The sequence below is a fragment of the Carcharhinus amblyrhynchos genome, chromosome 6 (genome assembly GCF_965287045.1).
Source record: "Carcharhinus amblyrhynchos chromosome 6, sCarAmb.v2.hapA, whole genome shotgun sequence".
In the NCBI taxonomy this organism is placed as follows: Eukaryota; Metazoa; Chordata; class Chondrichthyes; order Carcharhiniformes; family Carcharhinidae; genus Carcharhinus; species Carcharhinus amblyrhynchos.
In genome coordinates, this window is record NC_137329.1 from 61,540,330 (window position 1) to 61,561,495 (window position 21,166).

At 44.4% G+C, this 21,166-nt stretch overlaps 1 protein-coding gene across 1 annotated transcript in view; it reads right to left on the reverse strand.

The window, feature by feature from the left end:
* LOC145344340 (low choriolytic enzyme-like) overlaps positions 1-21,166 on the reverse strand; it is a 198,883-nt gene that overhangs the window by 110,063 nt on the left and 67,654 nt on the right. Inside the window, exon 3 of the mRNA XM_080191470.1 lies at positions 14,697-14,875. Within this exon, the coding sequence (XP_080047596.1) occupies positions 14,697-14,875 (179 nt within the window). The remainder of the gene's footprint in view (positions 1-14,696; positions 14,876-21,166) is intronic.

The window sequence follows — 21,166 nt, forward strand, 5'->3', positions numbered from 1 at the left end:
CTCCCCCTCGCTATGAAGGCCAGCATCCCATTCGCCTTCCTGACCACCTGCTGCACCTGCAGGCTGGGTTTTTGCGACTCATGCACAAGGACCCCGAGGTCCCTCTGCACCGTCGCCTGCTGCAGTAGCTAGGATGTAGAGAAAGATCAACTTAATACAAGGTAAGTCCATTCAAAAGTCTGCCAGCAGCAGGGAAGAAAGTGTTCTTGAGTCGGTTGGTACATGAACTCAGACTTTTGTATCTTTTTCCTGATGTAAGAAAGTGAAAGAGCCAATGTCTAGGATGGGTGGGGGTCCGTAATTATGTGGACTGCTTTGCCGAGGCAGTGGCAAATATGCTCAGAGTCAATGGATGAGAGGCTGGTTTGCGTGATGGATTGGGCTACATTCACAACCTTTTGTAGTTTCTTGTGGTCTTGGGAAGAGCAGGAGCCACACCAAGCTGTGATACAACCAGAAAGAATGTTTTCTATGGTGCATCTGTAAAAGTTGGTGAGAGTCGTAGCTGACATGCCAAATTTCCTGAATCTTCTGAGAAAGTGGAGGCATTGGTGGGCTTTCTTAACTCTCGACAAACTTGAAAAGCGAATTGGACGGGAATTTGGCCACACAATCATAGGTGTACAAGGAGTATAGTAGGGGGCTGAGAACTCAGCCTTATGGGGCACTGGTGTTGAGGATGATCGTGGAGGTGGTGTTGTTGCTTATCCTTATTGATTGTGGTCTGTGAGTTAGGAAGTTCAGGATTCAGTCACAGAGGGAGGTGCCAAGGCCCAGGCCACAGAGTTTGGAGATGAGTTTTGTGGGAATAATGGTGTTGGTTGAACTGTGGTCAATAAATAGGAGTCTGACGTAGCTGTCCTTGTTATCTAGGTGTTGCAGGGTTGAGTGCAGGGCCAGGGAGATGGTGTTTGCTGTGGACCTGTTGCAGCCGTAGGCAAACTGTAGTGGATACAGGTAGTCCAGGAGGCTGGAATTGATTTGTGCCATGATTAGCCTTTCAAAGCACTACATAATGATGGATGTGAGAGCCACTAGCCGATAGTCTTTAAGGCATGCTGCTTGGTTTTTCTTAGGTACCAGGATGATGATTCTCTTCTTGAAGTTGATAGGGACCTCAGGTTGTTGTAAAGCGAGGTTGAAGATGTGCAAATACCCCCATTAGCTGACTCGCTCAGGACCCGAGTGCTCATCTAGGTACCGCATCTGGGCCAGTCACTTTCTGTGGGTTGACCTGCAAGAAAGCTGCTCTGACATCTGCAATGGTGACCCCAGATACAGGTTCATCTGGGGTGGAGGGCAAGCTCTTGCTGACCTCTTGCTCAAAATGGGTACAGAATGCATTGAGTTCATCAGGGAGGGGTGCATTGGAGCCAACGATTTTACATGCCTTCACCTTGAATGATTAGTTAGATTAACATTGAAGAAAAGACAGAAATATTAGGATGCATTTAGAATCTCAATCGCATGGCCTTTCACCCTCCCTTCATCACATTTGTGCAGCTACTGACCCTGGACTGGATCCTAACCTTCAGCTTGATGCCATAGACTCCATTTCAATCATTGTCTCTTACCTGCTATTCCTCTATATTGCCCTTATTGCCACATGCTTAAATTTAAAACATGCATATTAATATGGATATTGGGGACAGCTGGTTTAGCTGCTCATTGCTGCTTCTGACTGGACCACATAAAGCTCCACTGGGTCCTGTCTCATCTTCCAAAATTTATGATTCTAGAATCATGCTAGAACACAAAGGCTTTGCCAGTGCAAAAATGTCTTAAATGTTCAATGTCAACTGCCCATTTATCTCCAACATAAGAGCAAGGAGCTCATGGATGTTTTGTCACTCAAACTGACAGTATCTGGTCAGCCACCTCTACCACCATTCTCCCTTCCCCTAGCCCACTGGACAAAACTTTACCCAAGTCTCCCCAATGACCCAGCACTGAACTTGCACTGTTCTTTAGTTTGTCTCCTATATCTTCTCATGTCTTCTCCAAGCTTTACTTATGTGATAATCACCTTCTTCTTTGACCCTCTTTCCATAAAAATACTGATGACTCATCTTCCCTTCCAGGCCCCCTGTTACAATATTGTTAATGTTTTTCTCTCTCTAGAGTACTCCCCCTCTATCATCATCACCTGTCCCTTCAAAAAACAAATCATTGACTGTCCCCTCCGCATCCCCTGTCCCCCAATCCTTGCAAACCACTTTTCCATGTTCTGAAGTGAATACAACGTGTTGATGCCTTCTATATCCAAATGCATCATATTTGAATCCATCAAATCAATCTTTCACTCCACCACAATACCAAAATAATGTTAAACAAAGTTACAAATGACATTACAAAATTAAACAATAAAAAGTTTATTTATTAGTCACAAGTAAGACTTACATTAACACTGCAATGAAGTTACTGTGAAATTCCCTTGGTTGCCACACTACGATGCCTGTTCAGGTCAAGGCACCTACTCAGTACGTCTTTCAGAATGTGGGAGGAAACCAGAGCACCCGGAGGAAACCCACACAGACACGGGGAGAATGTGCAAACTCCGCAGTCTATGACCCAAGCCACGAATTGAACCCGGGTCCCTGGCTCTGTGAGACAGCAATGCTAACCACTGTGCTGCCCCATGGCTGTGATAAAGATAAAATATATCTTTGGATTAAGTTTCTGCCTGTGGCATGGCTGACTAAATTATTCTCCTCCAATGCTTGTCCACTGTATTCCAGCAAAGTGGAATGAACTTATCCATTAGTGGCTATTGAATCATAGCCTGTGTATCACCGACAATGGCTACTCTTTCTGTTCTCACAATCTAGCTCTATTGTCCTCCAAGGAAATATAGGGGTCAATTTTACAAGAAGTGAAAGGAAGTGGGAATTGCTTACCAGAAGAAAAGTAAGTCCTGAATAGACCAGCTCTGGAAGTTCCAGTGATGCCAGAACTCAGTAATGAGTTCTGCTGGGATGGTAAGAGACCCTCAGGAAGAAGAACACGGTTACCAGAGACAGATAAGACTTGGGCTTACAAAGGGGAATTGGAGAGGCTAGGGAGAAGGAAGAGAGTTGTCTTTGGAGGACAGGCAACAAGGAACAAAGGGAGGGATGACATCTTGGAGGTACCCACAATGTGCATAGTGTATCCCTAGTTCATGAGTCCTCACCTTCTTCTTGTTTTTTTTAAAGCAGCTGTTCCAAAAAGCAACTTTTGCATTCTGGCCCACTGCCAAGCAATTTATAGCAGTGGAGATATATTAAGACCTTTAACTGACATTTAATTAGACAGAAAAAGGCTACAACAGGTCTAAGGACAGGTGACCTATTTGGTAACTAACTCACTGTATTAAGGGGATCAGGTCAGTGGTGGGTAAGAAGGAGTTGAGCTGGGAACCTGACATATTTCACTTTCCTTCCCTTGCTGTCAACAAGCTTGAAAGAGGAACATAAAATCCATCATCAGTTTTTTTATATGTACACTGATGATACCTATCTTTACCTTAGCACTGTCTCTCAACTATTCCAACCCACAATCACTTCCACCTTGAAGGACAAGTGCAGCAGATACATGAGAACACCACCACCTGCAAGTTCCCCTCCAAGCCACTCATCGTCCTGACTTGGAAATATATCGCTGTTTCTTCGCAGCGACTGGGTCAAAATCCTGGAATTCCCTCCTAATGGCATGGTGAGTCAATCCACAGCACATGTACTGCAATGATTCAAGAAGATGGCTCACCACCATCTTCTCAAGGGCAACGAAAGATGGGCAATAAATGTTGGCTAGTCAGCACTGTCTATATCCCACAAGTGAACAAAATGGATAAATTTCATGGATTACTTGTCTGACATTCAGTAGTGGATAAGCAAAAATTCCCTCCACTTAGACATTGGGAAGACAAAGGTCAAGGTCTTCCTTAGGTAAAGTTGTGACCCTTTCCCTGGTAACTGTCTGAGGTTGAACCAGGCTGTTTTCAAATGTGTCACATCTCCATCTCTGTCCTAGCTCCTGTGCTTTGAAAACCTCATTCTTGACTTCATCACATCAAGATTTATCTATTCCAACATACACTTCCAACATAAATTTGAGTTCATGTAAAAATCGGCCACTTGTGTTTGTATTTACACAGTCTTGCTCATGCATCATTCCTGCTCTTCGTTAACCAACACTTGCATCTTCTTTGTTTCCAAATGAATCCAGGATTTCATTACTCCCTATTTTTGTAACCTTTTCCAGCCCCATAGCCTTGTAACACTGGCATCGTAAATTTAATTGCTCCACCATTGGTAGTCATATCTTCAGTTCCCTAGGCTCTAAAATCTGGAATTTAATTTGTAAATCTTTGTCTTTCTACCTCTCTCTCCTCATTTGGAAGGCTCCATAAATCTCTTTGACCTAGTTTTGGCCATCTGCCCTAATATTGCCTTATGTAGGTTGACAAATTGTTTTACAACACTCAAACAAAGCACCTTGGAGCATTTACAACATTAAAAATGCTATAAAAATGCAAGTTCTAGTTGCAGTTGACCAGACATTTCAGAGATTTAAGCAGCATCTTTAAAGAGGCAAGCAAAGTGCAGAGGGTTTCCAAAAGACATTTGATAAAGTGCCACATCAGAGTTTACTGCACAAGAGAAGCTGGTGTAGGGGGTAACATATTAACATCTATAAAGGTCTGGTTAGTTTAAAGAGAATAGAGGGTAGGGATAAATCGGTCTTTTTTGGGTTGGCACTCTGTCACCAGTGGAGTGCCAAGGATCAGTGCAAAGGCCTCATATTAGTTACAATCTCCATTCAATGATCTTGGATGAAGGCAAATGTACGTTAGCTAAATTTGCTGATGACATCAAAATAGGTAGGAAAGTAAGTTGTCAAGAGGAGTTCAAGGCTCTGCAAAGGCATATAGTGATTGAGCAAACATTTGGCAATCTGAGTATAACGTAGCAAAGGTGAAATTGTTCACTTTGGCAGGAAGAATAAAAAAAAGACAGGTTAAATGGAGAGAGATTGCAGAATTCAGTGACACAAAGGGATCTAGGTATCTTGATACATGAATCACAAAAGTTAGTATGTAGGTACAGCAAGTGATTAGAAAGCCAAATGAGATGTTGATGTTTATTGCAAGTGGAATTGAATATAAAAATAGGGATGTTTTGTTGCAGCTGCACAGGGCATTGGTGAGACCACATCTGAAATATTGTGTACAGTTTTGGTCTCCTTATTTGAAAAAAATAATTAATCACATTAGAGGCAGTATAAAGAAGATTAATTCAACTCATTCACGGGATGGTGAGCTTATCCTATGAAGAAACATTGAACAGGGTGGGCCTATATACATTGGATTTTAAAAGAATGTGGGATGATCTATTGAAACTTAAGATTCTGAGGGGACCTGATAGGTAGGTACTATAAGGATATTTTGATTTGTGGGGGAAGGTTAGAACTAGGGACATAGTTTAAGAGTAAGAGCTGTCCTATTTAAGACTGAGATGAGGAGAATTTTTTTTTAAAGAGTTGTCCATTGACTGTATGCAAAGCAGAGTTTGACAGAATTTTGATAGCCAAAGTAGTTGAATCCACAACTAGGTTAGCAACGATCTTATTCAATGGTGGAGGAGGCTCAAATGACTGAATGGCCTATTCTCGTTCTTTTGTTAAGAGTTTTAAGGAGGGAATCCAAAGCTTAGTTGGCATAGCTATCAATGATGGGACAATGGAACTTAGTATGCACTGGCCATTAAATCAGCAAGCATATTCAGTCTCACCAAGTGTTCTCCACCTTAGGAGAGAATAAAAAATAACATATGTTCATTATTTTTGGTGATTCCTATGTTTTAATTGACATAGATAACGAGCAGTGTAAACACAAGGGCCATGATTCTCCTATCACGGATATCCCGCGAGAATTCACACTGTGCTTGCGTCTTCCAGGCCCAGATTTCCAGCAGCATTGTGCAGTGCCGGAAATTGGCTGGTAGGCGGTTTAGCAATTAAGTAATATTTTGAATACTATTTAAATGCTATTAGTGGGCCTGAGACTAAAATCTCTGGGCCCGCTAGCCTCCCCACGCTGCCAGAGGTTTTATTCTAACGGGGATTACAGTAACTCTCCACTTTCAGGAAACAAATAGCCTGACCCCACTGGAGTGAAGAGGGAGGGCAATCGGGACCCCCCAGGAGATCGGGCAGTGGGTGGATGGTAACCCCTGGGCATGGGCACCCTGGCATTGCACAAGGGGCAAAATGCCCATGCCCAGGGCAGCATGGCATGGGGCAGTGCCAAGCAGGAGGGGCTTAGGGGACAGGACCTGCTAGGGTGAGTGGTGTCACTGCCACTCTGCCTGGGATCGATGAGGGCAGGAGGAAAGCCAGAAATCAGGGCAGGCATCTGCCAGAGGAAGGGGTCAGGAGTGTATGTGTGTGTGTGTGTGTGTGTGTGTTGTGGGGGAGGGAGTTGCGGGCAGTGGTCTGTCTAGGGGGTACTGGGGATCAGTGCGGGCCAGAGCTGGCTGGTGATTGGGGCTGGCCAGGGAATGGACAGGGGTCCTGGGCTGGCCTGTGATCAAGCTGGCCAAATGGAAGGCTGACAGTTTGCGGCATCTGCAAAGTTCAGCTCCATGAGCGGGAATAGACCTGTCCCCTGAAATATAATAATATTCATGCTGATGGCCTCCCAGTGCACACAGAGTGTGGGAGATCCTAGTGTGAATTGCCATTGAAAAAAAAGGTATGAATTACTCTTTTCTCTTTTTTCTCTTTTTCTCTTTTTCATTCACAGGTTTTAAGTCAGTCCGCCTTGTGTCCAACGAGGGGCATACACGCGATGGGTCGTACTTGGGCTGCTCTTGGTTGTTCGAGATTGGCCTTGTGCTTCATGTCGTTAGTGTGTGCCTAAACTGGACCAGATACTGGGCAAGATGACAGATCAGTGACAATCACTGATTACTGTGCAGACACATGGATTTGGGCCGGTGTCTGTGGGAGTTTGCGCATTCTCCCGTGCTTGTGTGGGTTTTCTCCGGGTGCTTCGGTTTCCTCCCACACCCCAAAGATGTGCTATTAGGCTGATTGGCAGTAATAAATTGTCCCTAAATTAGTTTCCCTCAATGTGGATGGCCATAAAACATTAGATAAGGGTCATGGGTGGAGGGGGGACTGGTGGTGTTAAGATAGCGGCGCGGGCTCGTTGGGCCGAAGAGCCTGTTTCCCGGGCTGTTTTTGTTCTTTGTTCTTTGTAATCAGTTTTCCCATGAATTCAACACTTAAAATTTTTTTAGGAGCATTCCAGCCAAGATGATTCAGATTGCTGATAGGAGTAATTGTTCTCAGTGTATATCTGTCAGTAAAGATAGCTCAACAGTCAAGGAAAAGACTCCACAAAATAAACCGAAGAAAAAAGTTTAACAAGGAAACCTTATTCACAACACTCAGGCCACACAAGCTCCCTACAATCCCCTTCAGCTTTCTATTTATACTGGTTCAGCTGACTGCCACATCATGTTACCATTGGTTCCATTATAACAGATTCCTCTTTTTTCTAATTAGTTTTATGTAACCATCCTCCCGTATTCTTAACAACTTTCCAGTACCTGCACCCCTTTTACTAAAACAGACGGATAACCAAATTTGCACAACCCAGTTGAGCTTTGAAACCTCTTTGCTTTCTAGCATTTGTTTAATGCTGGCCAAATCAATTTTCAGTCACTTTTCTGATAGCTTTTTGTCAAGTGAACATTTCATAAGGACTGATTGTCCATATAACATTTAATTGGTTGCTTCTTGAGAAATAACTGTTAATTGTCAGATAGATATTTCCCCATATCTACCGACTCCATTAACAGTAGGGTTTCTGCTGACAATGTACTTTTGATCACCCTTTTTACTCTTTGCTTCCCAGGCTAAATGGCAACATTTTCCTTCCTTACTTAAGAATATTACGAATCTGGCACTTCTCAAGTGTCCATCTGGTAGACTGGCATGTGAAGCATCACTGAAAACAACTTCATACCTTCCGATTCTCCCAATGCTGGGAATTCAATTATACATTCTTCTAATTTTAGCTTTTTTAAAGTTTTATTTGCTTGCAAGATCTCACATCTCCATATTACTTAACTCTATGTCATTTTAGCTTCCATCCAGTCTTGTCTCCATGCATAGCCAATTTAACTGTCCTATCATACCCCTCAACAATTCAGTTTCTTTTATGTTGGCAGGTTCCCTCTTTTACATTGACCTTTCTCTGGTTGTAGGAATAGGATCACTACTGTCTAGATATCCCTTTTGATTCATCATATTCCTAGATTTGCTTTGTCATATATTAAGATATTGAAAAAAATCGGCTACTTGACTATCTAATCTCCGTCTTTAACTTATTAATTATTTTCTTTTTAAATTCTTCTGTGCCACCTCATAAGGAGTCATCAACATGTGTCACAAAAACTCCAGTCAATTTTCCTTCAGATTTCCAGTAGAACATTGCTTTTAATTGGACACAGCCAGTTTTAAGCAATACAAATTATACAAACCCTTGATGTGCAACTCAATCCGTTTATGCTTTTCTTCAGTTTCCACAACTGTCCCTGTGTATTACCTGCCTCTTTGGTGGCTTCAAAATAAAACTTTTCTTTGAAATATTTGCCCTGCAGAAATGTTGCTTTGACATCTATCAACTTGCAAAAGAAAATTCAGTATCACTTTTTCTATGAGAGGTGAATCAGCCCTAATGTTTCTCCCCTCCAAGTGTTCCTCATTTCCATGGGCTACTAATCTGGCCTTTACTTTATAAATCCCATCTTGCAAAACCTTCTCTGTGCAAACCACTGATGGGACAAAGCAGGCTGCCCTTCGTCTGGTACCTCAGTGTACACCCCAAGCTATTTCCAACTGTCCAATTTTCTATGTTTGGCCTCTCTTATTTTCAAAATCTCCATTTTATTGGCAGCCACCAAAACTCCCCTATAATGGGGATTCTACTCCTATTCCTGTCACTGGATTGATTCCTAGCCTTCCCTATTAAACTCCAACTTCTACAACCGTGTCTGAGTCTGTCAAGGCTACTACTCAGACCTGTTCTTTGTTAACATAACTTCGGTCACAGATTTGTAACCTATTCCTGGGTTCACAAGTGCTCACTGATTCATCCTCTGGACTTAAATCTTGCTTTTTTGGCTTCCATCTTTCCACTCCATTTTCCCAAACTCTAGCTTTCACTTTTTGCCCATGCTCTTGGACATTGAGCCAGTGTTTATATTTTCCTGCTGTTCCACACACACTCGATATTCGGGTTTCTATGATATCACTGTACCCACTTTGGGTAACTGAACCTTTGAAGTAATAGCTTCATCTCCTGCCTCACCGTTACCCAGCTGATCATCAGATTTCATTTCATCTATAGCTATCTGATCATCAGTTGCTCAAGGTATGTGCATGTGAGGTACTAGGTGCTTTTTGTATTTCTACATCTTGTTCAGATGCTTCAAATTCATAATCAATTCCCACTACTCTTGAAGATGGACTTGCATTGTCTGGTTACCTGCCCCTATCCACTCTTTTATAGTAGATCATGTCATCTTTTCCAAAATGTATCACTGACGGTTTTATGTAATGCCTTAGAGCTTGTTGTATTCACTCTGAAACCTCAACCTTAATGAAGGCCTTTCTCCCTGCATGCATGGCATTCAGATATACAGAAAAAAATGGAGCTTTGCTTGTTCCTATTAATGCCGGAGCAGCATATGTCAATATTGATGATAATTTTGGGTTCCTCCCATACACCAATTGATACAGACTATGACCCCCATCATTTGTAATGAATTCTTCACAGGTACTGCCCACGCTAATGTCATCTGCAATTTACAGCCTGGTTGATCAGCCAAAATCTTTTGAAGCATATCATCATGATTCTGTTCATATAGACCATTGCCGAATGGGTTTTCGGCTGCAATGCCACAATATTTAAATTTTCACACATCTTGGAATTCGTCATTTGTAAATTCACCCCTGTTATCTGTCAAGAACGTAGATGGTGTCCCCAACCCTATTCCAATCCAGTAAGTCATAATTTTGTCCACAATAGTCTTTGTCTTTGCTAAAAATCACTGTAGATATGCTGAATCAGGTGGCCATGTTCTCGAAGTGTAGTAAATAGATGCCTTTGTCTTTATCCCAAATCTTCAAATCCATCACCACTACATCATTGAAATCCTGAGTCAATGGTAGATTCACGACTGGACATGGAGGTATTCTATATTTTGTACAAATCTCACATCGAGCTGATATTTGCTCTATAAATTATTATAGCCATTATCAAGCACACCTGCATCCTGAAGCAGTGCTTTCAGTCTCTGTGGTGTTGGATGAGCAAACTGCTTATGAAGTTTTGAAATAATGTTCTCTTTGTCCATTCTATCAAAAAGGGGTTCTGTTCCCTTAAATTGTATTCTGGTCATTACCAGAAGATTATTCATCTTAGACAGACAAACAGACAGACACAGTCTAACAATTTAAAGGCTAATGCCACATCTGGAATCTTCATATTAAATTTAAATTTAATTAGCCAATTATGACCCTTAATGAATTCCTTGATGTATTCCTCTATGGACTGGTTTTCTTGTTTTCTAATCACCCACCCTTCATAATTCTCAAAAAACTCATCTTTTTGATAAAACTTATCTAGCTATTGCAACAAGAGCTGTAATCCTTCTTCATTTAGGGCATCTCCACTCCAGTCAGAAAGCAATTTGCCCCTCATCTTACTTCTAGTCAGAAGTGACAAAGCTAAGGCCATACGTTGCTTTCTCCTTGGTACTCTAGTAAGAAGACTCCACATTTCTACTTCTACCTTGCCAGTATGGTTCAGTATCCGAAAAGACGGGGTGGGGGGGTATCATGCAACATAAGTTTGCTTTCATCTTTTGCCATGGCCATGTCCTGCGTCTGTAGCACCTCTTCAAGTTTTACAAAACAAACACCAAGCTTTGATGGTTTTCCTCTTCTACCAATGTTCATCCGGCAGCCAGGATCTTCAGTTGCAAGCAATAAAAGAACTAACTTCACAAAGTAAATCAAAGAAAAAGGTTTAATTAGGAAACTTCATTACACAACTCTTGGGCTACACAAGCTCCCACAATCCCCATCTGCTTTCTAGTTATGTGTCAGCTGACCACCACATCATTTTGCCATTGGTTACATTGTCTACTCACAGTACGCTACCATGAGTTACATTGTAACAGATTGTAATGTTATCATTGGTTACATTATAACACAACTGGAGAAGTATCATAGAGTCCCTACTTAACAGAGGTCATCATTCAGCCCATCAAGTCTATACTGACCCTATGGTACAACATCCCACCCAAATCCTATCCCCACATATTTACCCTATCATTCCCCCTAACCTACACATCTTGGGACACTAAGGTACAATGGTCAATCCACTAACCTGCATGTGTTTAGACTGTAGGAGGAAAATGAGACATGGGGGGAATGTGTAAACTCCACACGGACAGTCACCCAAGCCTGGAATCAAACCCAGGTCCCTGATGCAATGAGGCAGCAGTGCTAACCACTGCCATCAAGAAACACAAATTTTTAGAAGAAAATTGAATCTTTGCATTTTTATGTTTTGTCAGTATTTTTTTTCATTTCCCTTTTTCATTCAACAAGTATTTATAAAACATCATACCATCTCACAACCTTTTCCTTTCTTTCATATTTCTCATCATTTCAACTAAATGATTCAATTCTGCTTTAACAGCATTACTAATCATGCTCCAGTTACATCAAATTTAAATGTCCACCATCTCTTTTATACCAGTTTAATGCTTTCCACTTTTCCATAAATTCATAGCAATGTTATAATGCCAATTCCATCAAGGATCAGATTAACATTTCAGCATTGTCTTTCCTTTTTCCAGAGTTCCCACCAATGCTTGAAGATCTCAGGTAGTGCACTAGATAGCTTTAGATTGGCTAGGAGGGAGTTGAAGAGGGAGTTAAGAAGGGCTAAAAGAGGACATGAGAAGACTTTGGCTGATAGGATTAAGGAGAGTCCTAAGGCGTTCTATAGGTATGTCAGGAACAGAAGGTTGGTCAGGGCAAGATTAGGGCCAGTTACAGACAGCAGAGGGAAGTTGTGTGTGGAACCGGAGGAGATTGGAGAAGCATTGAACCAATATTTCTCTTCGCTGTGCACGCAGGGGGACATGAATATAGCTGAGGAGGACACTGGGTTGCAGGGGTGTAAAATTGACAGTATTACGGTTGATAAGGGGGATGTGCTGGATATTCTTGAGGGGCTGAAAATAGATAAGTCCCCTGGTCTGGATGGGATCTACCCTAGGATTCTCTGGGAGGCTAGAGAGGTGATTGCAGAGCCTCTGGCTCTGATCTTCAGGTCGTCATTGGTCTCTGGTGTAGTCCCGGAGGATTGGAGGATAGCGAATGTTGTCCCATTGTTTAAGAAGGGGAACAGAGACTTTGCCGGGAATTATAGACCGGTGAGTCTTACTTCTGTTGTGGGCAAGGTTTTAGAAAAAATTATTAGGGATAGGATTTATAGTTATTTGGAGTGTAATGAATTGATTAGAAATAGTCAGCATGGTTTTGTAGCGGGTAGGTCATGCCTTACTAACCTTATTGAGTTTTTTGAGAAGCTGACCAAGGAGGTGGATGGGGGCAAGGCAGTTGACGTGGTATATATGGATTTTAGTAAGGCGTTCGATAAGGTTCACCATGGTAGGCTTCTGCAGAAAATGCAGATGTATGGGATTGTGGGTAATCTAGGAAGTTGGATCAGGAATTGGCTATCAGATAGGAGACAGAGGGTGGTGGTTGATGGTAAATATTCATCATGGAGTTCGGTTACGAGTGGTGTGCCTCAGGGATCTGTTTTGGGGCCACTGTTGTTTGTAATCTTTATTAATGATCTGGATGAGGGTATAGTTGGGTGGATTAGTAAATTTGCTGATGACACCAAAGTCGGAGGTGTGGTAGACTGTGAGGAAGGGTGTCATAGTCTGCAGGGAGACTTAGATAGGTTGCAGAGCTGGGCCGAGAGGTGGCGGATGGAATTTAATGCGGAGAAGTGTGAGGTAATTCACTTTGGTAGGAGCAACAGATGTGTCGAGTATAGGGCTAACGGGAGGACTTTGAATAGTGTGGATGAACAGAGGGATCTAGGTGTATGTGTACATAGATCCCTGAAAGTTGGGAATCAAGTAGATAAGGTTGTTAAGAAGGCGTACGGTGTCTTGGCGTTTATTGGCAGGGGGATTGAATTTAGGAGTCGCAGCGTCATGTTGCAACTGTACACTACTCTGGTGCGGCCGCACTTGGAGTACTGTGTGCAGTTCTGGTCCCCACATTACAAGAAGGATGTGGAGGCTTTGGAGAGGGTGCAGAGGAGGTTTACTAGGATGTTGCCTGGTATGGTGGGGAGGTCCTATGAGGAGAGACTGAGGGATTTAGGGTTGTTTTCGTTGGAAAGAAGGCGGCTAAGAGGGGATCTTATTGAAACATATAAGATGATTAGAGGTTTAGATAGGGTGGATAGTGATAGCCTTTTTCCTCGGATGGAGAAAGCTAGCACGAGGGGGCATGGCTTTAAACTAAGGGGGGGTAGCTACAGGACAGATGTCAGGGGTAGGTTCTTTACCCAGCGGGTGGTGAGGGATTGGAATGCCCTGCCTGCTGCAGTTGTAAATGCGCCTAGTTTGGGGGCGTTTAAGAGATCTATGGATAGGTTTATGGACGAAAAGGGATTGGTATAGGCTAGTGGGTCATTGTTTTTGTAACTGGTCGGCGCAACATCGTGGGCCGAAGGGCCTGTTCTGCGCTGTAATGTTCTATGTTCTATCTAGAATTTTTTTTGCTTTCCAGAGACGTTTCAACATGTTCTGTAATATCTTCCATTGTGTTACCAGTGAAGCAGCATATTGTGTAAAAGTCCAAGTCACGACTGCAAATAAGGCTATTTTCATGAATCTGACACCAGTACCATTTTATCATTCTTTTCCTGTAGCTGTCTCACTCCTTGAACCAATTGTTGTTTCATTGTTTCAATGTAATATTACTTTGGGGGAAGCACCCTCCTTTAGGTAAATGTTGCCCACCTAATTGTACAAAATTATTCAACTACCAAACTAGTCAAGTAACAAAGAAGCTCCCTGCATCAATGAGGCTTGTCTCTATCTGCTGCTGTTTCAGATTGTTATCCATCTCTGTCGATATTATTTGTATGCACTGTACTGAGAATACAATTCTGGTCAGATATGTCATAGACTATGCATATCAAGAGGATTTCTATACCATTTCTGAATACTATACTTAAAAATGTGTGCTGTATCAGGCTAAATTCTCATTTCAAAATCTCACAAGAATAACCTCCTGTTCATTTACTCCATTAAATAATTATAGAAAAAGCCTGTCCAATTGCACTTCAAGCCCTTTAATCCTGAATTGTCATCAAGAATAAATTTAATTATTTGAGCCTCACACAATTTAAGATTTCTCACTATTCATTATAGATTTATGAGTTTCAGTTGTCAGAAGGACAGTCAACCAGGAAGCAACTACCAGTGTTCAACAGTTACAAGTGATGTAAAAGAAATTAAACTCGATATACACAAAATAAATGAAAATGTCATTAAATATACATTGATAATCAAAATGGTTATTTTCAATTTTCTTACCTTCTTTAATATTTTCTGGTATGATCTTGATAAATTTGTCACGGTCACTCCTGGACTGCTCATGCTGAAAACCAATTGCATGTAGAAACTCATGTGCTACCACACCAAAATGTAGACATCCTGGTATTTTCAGTGATAATGTCCGTGCTGTTTTTCTGTATCCTACATATGAATAACACCTAAAAAAGTAAAGAGTTAAAAATATAAAAACGTTTTCCTACAGAAGAAATTAAAACAATATATACACCAAAATCTGGAGGAATCACACATTTCCACATTCATACCACATGTCCTTCATCCTACAATTCAACTGCTCAAACAAACAGCAGCACATTCAATCCACTTCAACATATCAATTGCCTTGGTTGGATGAAATATAACGTGGAAGCAGATGGGGGTGCTGGTCAGGGCAGGAACCCACCACACCCCTGATCAAGGTCAGGAGAGGAAGGCATTCATGGCCAGAGGCCAAACAAGGGTCTCATTCTGACAAACAATCAGTGGTGGGCAGGGGACTTGCCATTCAGAGAGGCAGCTACTGGCTTGTAGGAACTGGATAGCTGTCCAAATGCTGTTTGTAAATAAAGCACAGACCTTTCCCCCAGTGAATGCAAGTTTCATCCACATTTGTCCAATGTGATGCTCGTCACTAGAATAGAATTTCTTTCTGTATGCCGAAGCATATGAACATATTAATTAGAGATAGGAGTAGATAATTTGATTGCTCAAGCCTGCTCTACCTTTTAATAAGATAATTGCTGATTTGGTTGTGTGTCTTTCGGGTCAAACCAAATAAACAAACTTAAATTACAATTGGACAAAGAAAAAGGGGGCGGCTCCCCAAAAGGAAGGGGAACGGCCCGAACAGAAACAAAAAGTACAAAGGAAACTTAAGACACGTCAAATCAGAATGTGATTGTCAGGGTCTATAAGGCACCTCAGCCCCTGTGGTGCCCAATGGGCATGGAAGGCCTCGACTGTGCCCGTGGGCACTGCGTGCTCCCTCTCCAGGACACCTGGCCGCGAATGTAGCTGCAGTAGGGGGGCAGACAGTCGGGATGGATGGCCCCGTCAATCGCCCGCTGCCTGGACCTGTTGATGGCGCGTCTCACCAGGCCCAGGAGCAGGTTCACGAGGAGGTCGGCATCCCGACCCTCCCCTCTCCGCACTGGGTGTCCGTAGATCAGGAGCGCTGATTTGGTTGTGGACTAATTCCACATTTCAGCCTATCCCAATAACCTTTACTTCCCTTGTCAGTCAAGAATCTATCCATCTCTTCCTTTAAAAATATTCAATGACTCTGTTTCCTCTGTTTTCTGCAGAAAAAGGTTCCAAAGATTCATGACCATCTAAGAGAAAACAATTCTCCTCTTTTTCATCTTAAATAGCAGATCATTTACCTTAAACAGTAAAAACATGAAGTGGAAAAAGGGTGAGCTATAGGATAAGGGATGGGGTTGGAGAGGGTAGAAGTTAAAGGGTGTAGGTGGGTTCAGCGATGCAGTTTGAAGGATAGAAATTGGGGACGGAGTGGAGGGTGGAAAGATGGTTGTTGTGGAGACGGCTGAGGAGGATAGACAAAGGAGTGAGATAAACGGGAAAATAGGAGTAGAGGGAGCGGTGCATGTTGTGAGGGATGGAAAGGCAAAGTTGGGAGGGTATTGGATGAACATTAGGGGATGAATTGTATGTTTGTTGTAAATTATTATGAATGTTTTATAGAAGCTATACCACGGAAGGAGGCCATTCAGCCAATTGAGCCTATACTGACCACAATCCCACCCAGGCTCTACCCCCATAACCCCATTCATTTACACGAGCTAGTCCCCATGACACTGAGGGGAAATTTTAGCATGACCAATCCACCTAACCCACATATCTTTGGACTGTTGGAAGAAACCGGAGCACTTAGAGGAAACCCACACAGGCACAGGGGGAACCTGCAGACTCCACACAGTCACCGAAGCTGGGAATCGAACCCGGATCCCTGGCGCTGTGCCGCAGCAGTGCTAACCACTGTGCCAGCTGAACAATAGATTATGCACAAGCCATAGCTTTTTTGTTACTTTTATATAGTTTCCCAATCTAACTGAGCCAACTCATCCCTCATACTTACTGGGCATAATCTTACTAGCTCGTCGTGCCGGTCGACTGACATGGCAAACTGCTAAAATGGCATGGGAGGTTAAAAATCCATTCACACTAGCCGTGAAGGCCCCATATGTATCTTCTTGGTCCTGTTATTCAAGCAAGACCACCCAGAAAGGGCGCAAAGCCAATTTAAGTATGCTTTGCATGTCATTAACAAGTCCTGGACGGCATCGTCACAGCTTATTTGAACTTACTTCCTTACCAGTCAGTCCTCATGCTGGCAAGCATCACAGCTAGTCTTCTTTAGCGAAGACTGGACATGATGGCCTTGCTGGGGGGGATTTGGAGGTCATTGAAGACACCAGGTCATCAGGGACATGGCCAGGCAGTGCCTATCCGGCAACAACACAAGCCTGGCAATGCCCACCTGGCAACCTGACACTACCAAATGGGCACCATATTTGTGCCAGAGCAGTGCCAAGGGGGTGGGGCAAGAGTGGGGGTGGAGCCATGATGGGGAGGCAAAAGGGCAGCTCTGCAGGAGTGGGGATATATATCTATGGGGGGAGACAAGGGGATATATTCAAGGACACTAATTGGTGGGGGTATACAAGGGGCTGCAAATTGGTGGGGGGAGGAATGTAAAGATGGTTGATTGTCAAGCGGGTGGGAGATGGGCACAAGAGTGATTGGTGGGAGGAGACCAGCAAAGTGGGGAGCATGCAAAGTTGGCCGTGGAAGAGTTCATCATAGCGGACTCATCAAGAGTGTCCTGATGCTTCCAGCTCCTGCCTCCATCTCCCACCCTCCATACAGTCTCTGCGCTCGGAGGGCCAACCCCTGACACTCTGCATGCTTCCAGCCATTAGCCTTTGCATGCCTCCTTCAGTCCCGAATGGTGAAGAATACCCTAAGTAAATGGGAGTGGCAGAATCAGGGGTGGGGGGGTGTGGTCTATCAGAACTAAGAGTAATAACAGCTATCAAGGAGATGACGCTCAATCTTTTGAGCGAGGATGACGACCATACCATCCATGACAGCCAGGTGGAGCTGCGTCACAGATGTGAGCACTTGCCAATCCTCCAAATCTTTGAGATATCTCAAGTAAGTTGCATGCAGCCCAGGTTCCTGTCCCTTCCTCGCATTCACCCTTGTGTTCTGTGTTGCAGGAAATGACTCAGACACATCAGGGTGGCCTGGCCTCGCACCTTCCCACCGCTCCTACGGAAACTCTCATGACCGCTTGTAAGATTCCTCAGAGGAAGGCACGGGGAAACCTCTGAGGCCAGCCCCAGTTTCTCTGAGATGCAGAGGCCTACCGGAGGCAAGGACTGAACTGGCCCAATGCCAGATGTTTGGCCTCTGTTTAGTTTTCCCTCAGCTGCTGGAGATGCAGCAACAGAGCCGGAATGCAGGAGGGAGTGCTGGCATCACTGTAGCTTTCAGGGGGAGCAGTTATTGCTGGTATTCCATGGTAGCCAGGTCAACACTGCAAGGGTCGTGTCTGCAATGGAAAGCCTGGAGCAGAAATAACCGCCATGAGTGGTCGGGTCCAAGCCCTTGGCAGAGCTGCAGCAAGCTGCCATGAAGTCCCAGAGGGCTGCTGCTGAGTCATAGCAGGCCACTGGGCAGCCTAACTGAGATTCTGCGGCCCATGGTTGAGAGGCTTGAGAGGTTGCCGGAGACCCAGCAGGACAGCACTGAGACACAGCGGGTTATGGCCTTGAGAGCATAGCCCACTCACAATGGAGCATAAATGAGGTACTGCAGAGTGTGGTCAGTCTCAGAGGGGACTTGCTGCTGTCATTGACATGTGGCCCTAGATGCATTGGGCCATCTGCAGGGGTTCACCCATCATGGTGCCAATGTAGGTGGGCCTCAAGGATTAGCAAGGCCAGAGCTTCAAGTTATAAAGTTGAAGGGTCACCAAGATGGCACATGTGAAAATGTATCACCTGAGTTGAGGGAATTTGTCACAGTTAGGTTTCATAAGCACAAGTATAAGCATTTTGAGTTATTGCACACTTAATGAGAAAAATAAATGTATTTGCAATCACCCAGCTGTGACTAATATGTCTCGGATTATCCTCTAGCAGGGATGACCACACCCTGACCTTAGCTGGAGAGATGTGAATGTCATTGTGCGCAGAGGGAGGGCTCTCAGCACACTACTACTGTGATCCCCAAATCCAGGTGCATGTTACTGGCCCATCACTGCACTTACATTCGAGGCGCTCAAAGCCATCCCTCATTGCCCTGGAATGCCGGATTTTTGTCACCACCTGTTCTTCATGGCCCAGATGGTCATCATCGTCGTACTCCTCCGCATCCTCCGAGGCCACCTCCTCCCTAGTGCCCAGTGACTTGAGCTGGCCACCCTCCACCTCCTCCTCCAAAAAGTTTCCCCGTTGCTGTGCCAAGTTGTGTTAAATACCATGGACAACCGCTATGTAGGACACTTTTATGGGGTGCTGCAGAGCACTACCAGAATGACCCAGGCACAGAAAGTGCACTGTTCAATGATTGATTGGGTGGCAACATGAGTCTCATTATAATGAGTCCCCACCTCAGTCATTGGCCACTGCACTGGTGTCATCAGCCAAGTCCTCAGTGGGTATCCCATATCCCCCATGAGCCATCCCTGTAGCTTGGGCTGTACCTCAAATGCTTCGGGGATGTCAGAATTCCACAGTATAAAGCTATCATATATGGTGCAGGGTGTCAGGCACACATCTGCATGATATCCATCCAGTGACCACACACCAGTGGCACATTTAGTGAGTGAAATGCCCTTCTGTTGGTAAACCACAGGGTTCTGGTCAGGGGACCCCAGGGCAATATGTATGCAGTCAATGGCCTCCTGCACATTGAGCATCTCCGCAATGACAGCAAATCCTGCAGCCTTGACTTGCTGCTGGGCATGGCCCAGGTTGAAATTGATGTACTGCCCTGGTTCTCCGTCATCTGTGACGAAGGGTCATCTAGCTTCAAAACGTTGGCTCTACCTTCTCTTGACAGGTGCTGTCAGACCTGCTAAGATTTTCTAGCATTTTCTGTTTTTGTTTCAAATTCCAGCATCCGCTATATTTTGTTTTTATCTCTGTCACCTCTCTCTCACACTTGTGGATGGAGAACTGCAAGATCCCACAGAGGTCCCCGCTGGCACCCAGGAAAGACCCGGTGGCATAAAGGTTCAGAGATGCCATGAGCTTCACCATCACTGGATATGGGTATTCCCCATGCCTTGAGGTGCCAGGTTCTGCAGGAGATGGCACAGTTGCCGCACTTGTAGAGCTGGAGCCTGAGGCAGCACATGCTGTCCAACTGATGTTCAAATGACATGTGAGTTCTAACCTGTCAGAGTCTCAATCACCTGCCCCTATTCCTGCCTGCCCTGAGTTCCTGGTCCTAAGTACTCTCAGCCCCGCTGTCTGCTGACCAAGGAACATCATACCAGTCCCCTCAAGCATTCCCCACTCCCCCCCAACTACCCAATGACCTGGGGCACCTGTCCACCTTGGTGCCCCAAACCTCATCCTCCAGTCTGCTCCTCCACTCTCCGTCTCTGCCCACCATCTGGGGAGGGAACCGCTTCTCCATGTACCTCACCATTTCTGAAACAGTACAGGGGGAAACTTGGGATGGGTGTAGTACAATCCAATGGTGACGGCATCAACTGCAGCATTGGCAGGGCCCTCCAAATTTCCCCAAGACCCTGCCACTATCACAGTCCAATCACAGTTTAGACTTTTGACAAAATGCTTCAGGGTTAAGTGCTACACCCACCCCACCATGACCATAGAGGCCTGCATAAAGGCAATGGCTGGGGTTGTCAGCCCTTTGGCCATTGTAGTGGCCTCAAAGATGCACAGGAAAGCCATCTACTTTTTGAAGGCTGACTGCAATCCAACTTGCACTCATAAAGAGGCTCACAGTGGGTAAGACCTCCTTGGCAATGGATCCTCTGGAGGCCACCACCCAAACTTTATAATATTCAATATCCTGTCTTTCATTCCCATAGAGCTCCTCCTCCCTCCCCCTCTATCGCTGGGGAGATGAGGTCCAAGGTGGTCCCCAGCCCACTCAGCCTAAAAGAAGCCTCCCTAAGACACATGTATTCCTTCTGGCACCAGGTCTTTATCCACCTGATTTGGGAGAAATGCCTGGAGGGGGCTTTGTCATCCCCGAGAGGTAAATCACTGTACCTTTCGGTCCACGGATGGTGTTGTGTGGTGCCACACCAGCAAAGAGGTGGGGCACGTACAAATGATTATCCCACCTTTAAGGCTGCTGATACCATTGTAGTGGCCGCAGCTGGCACTGCTGCCTCTTCTACCCCCGTCAACACTCCAACTGCCTCCCCATAAGGGGAGACAGCG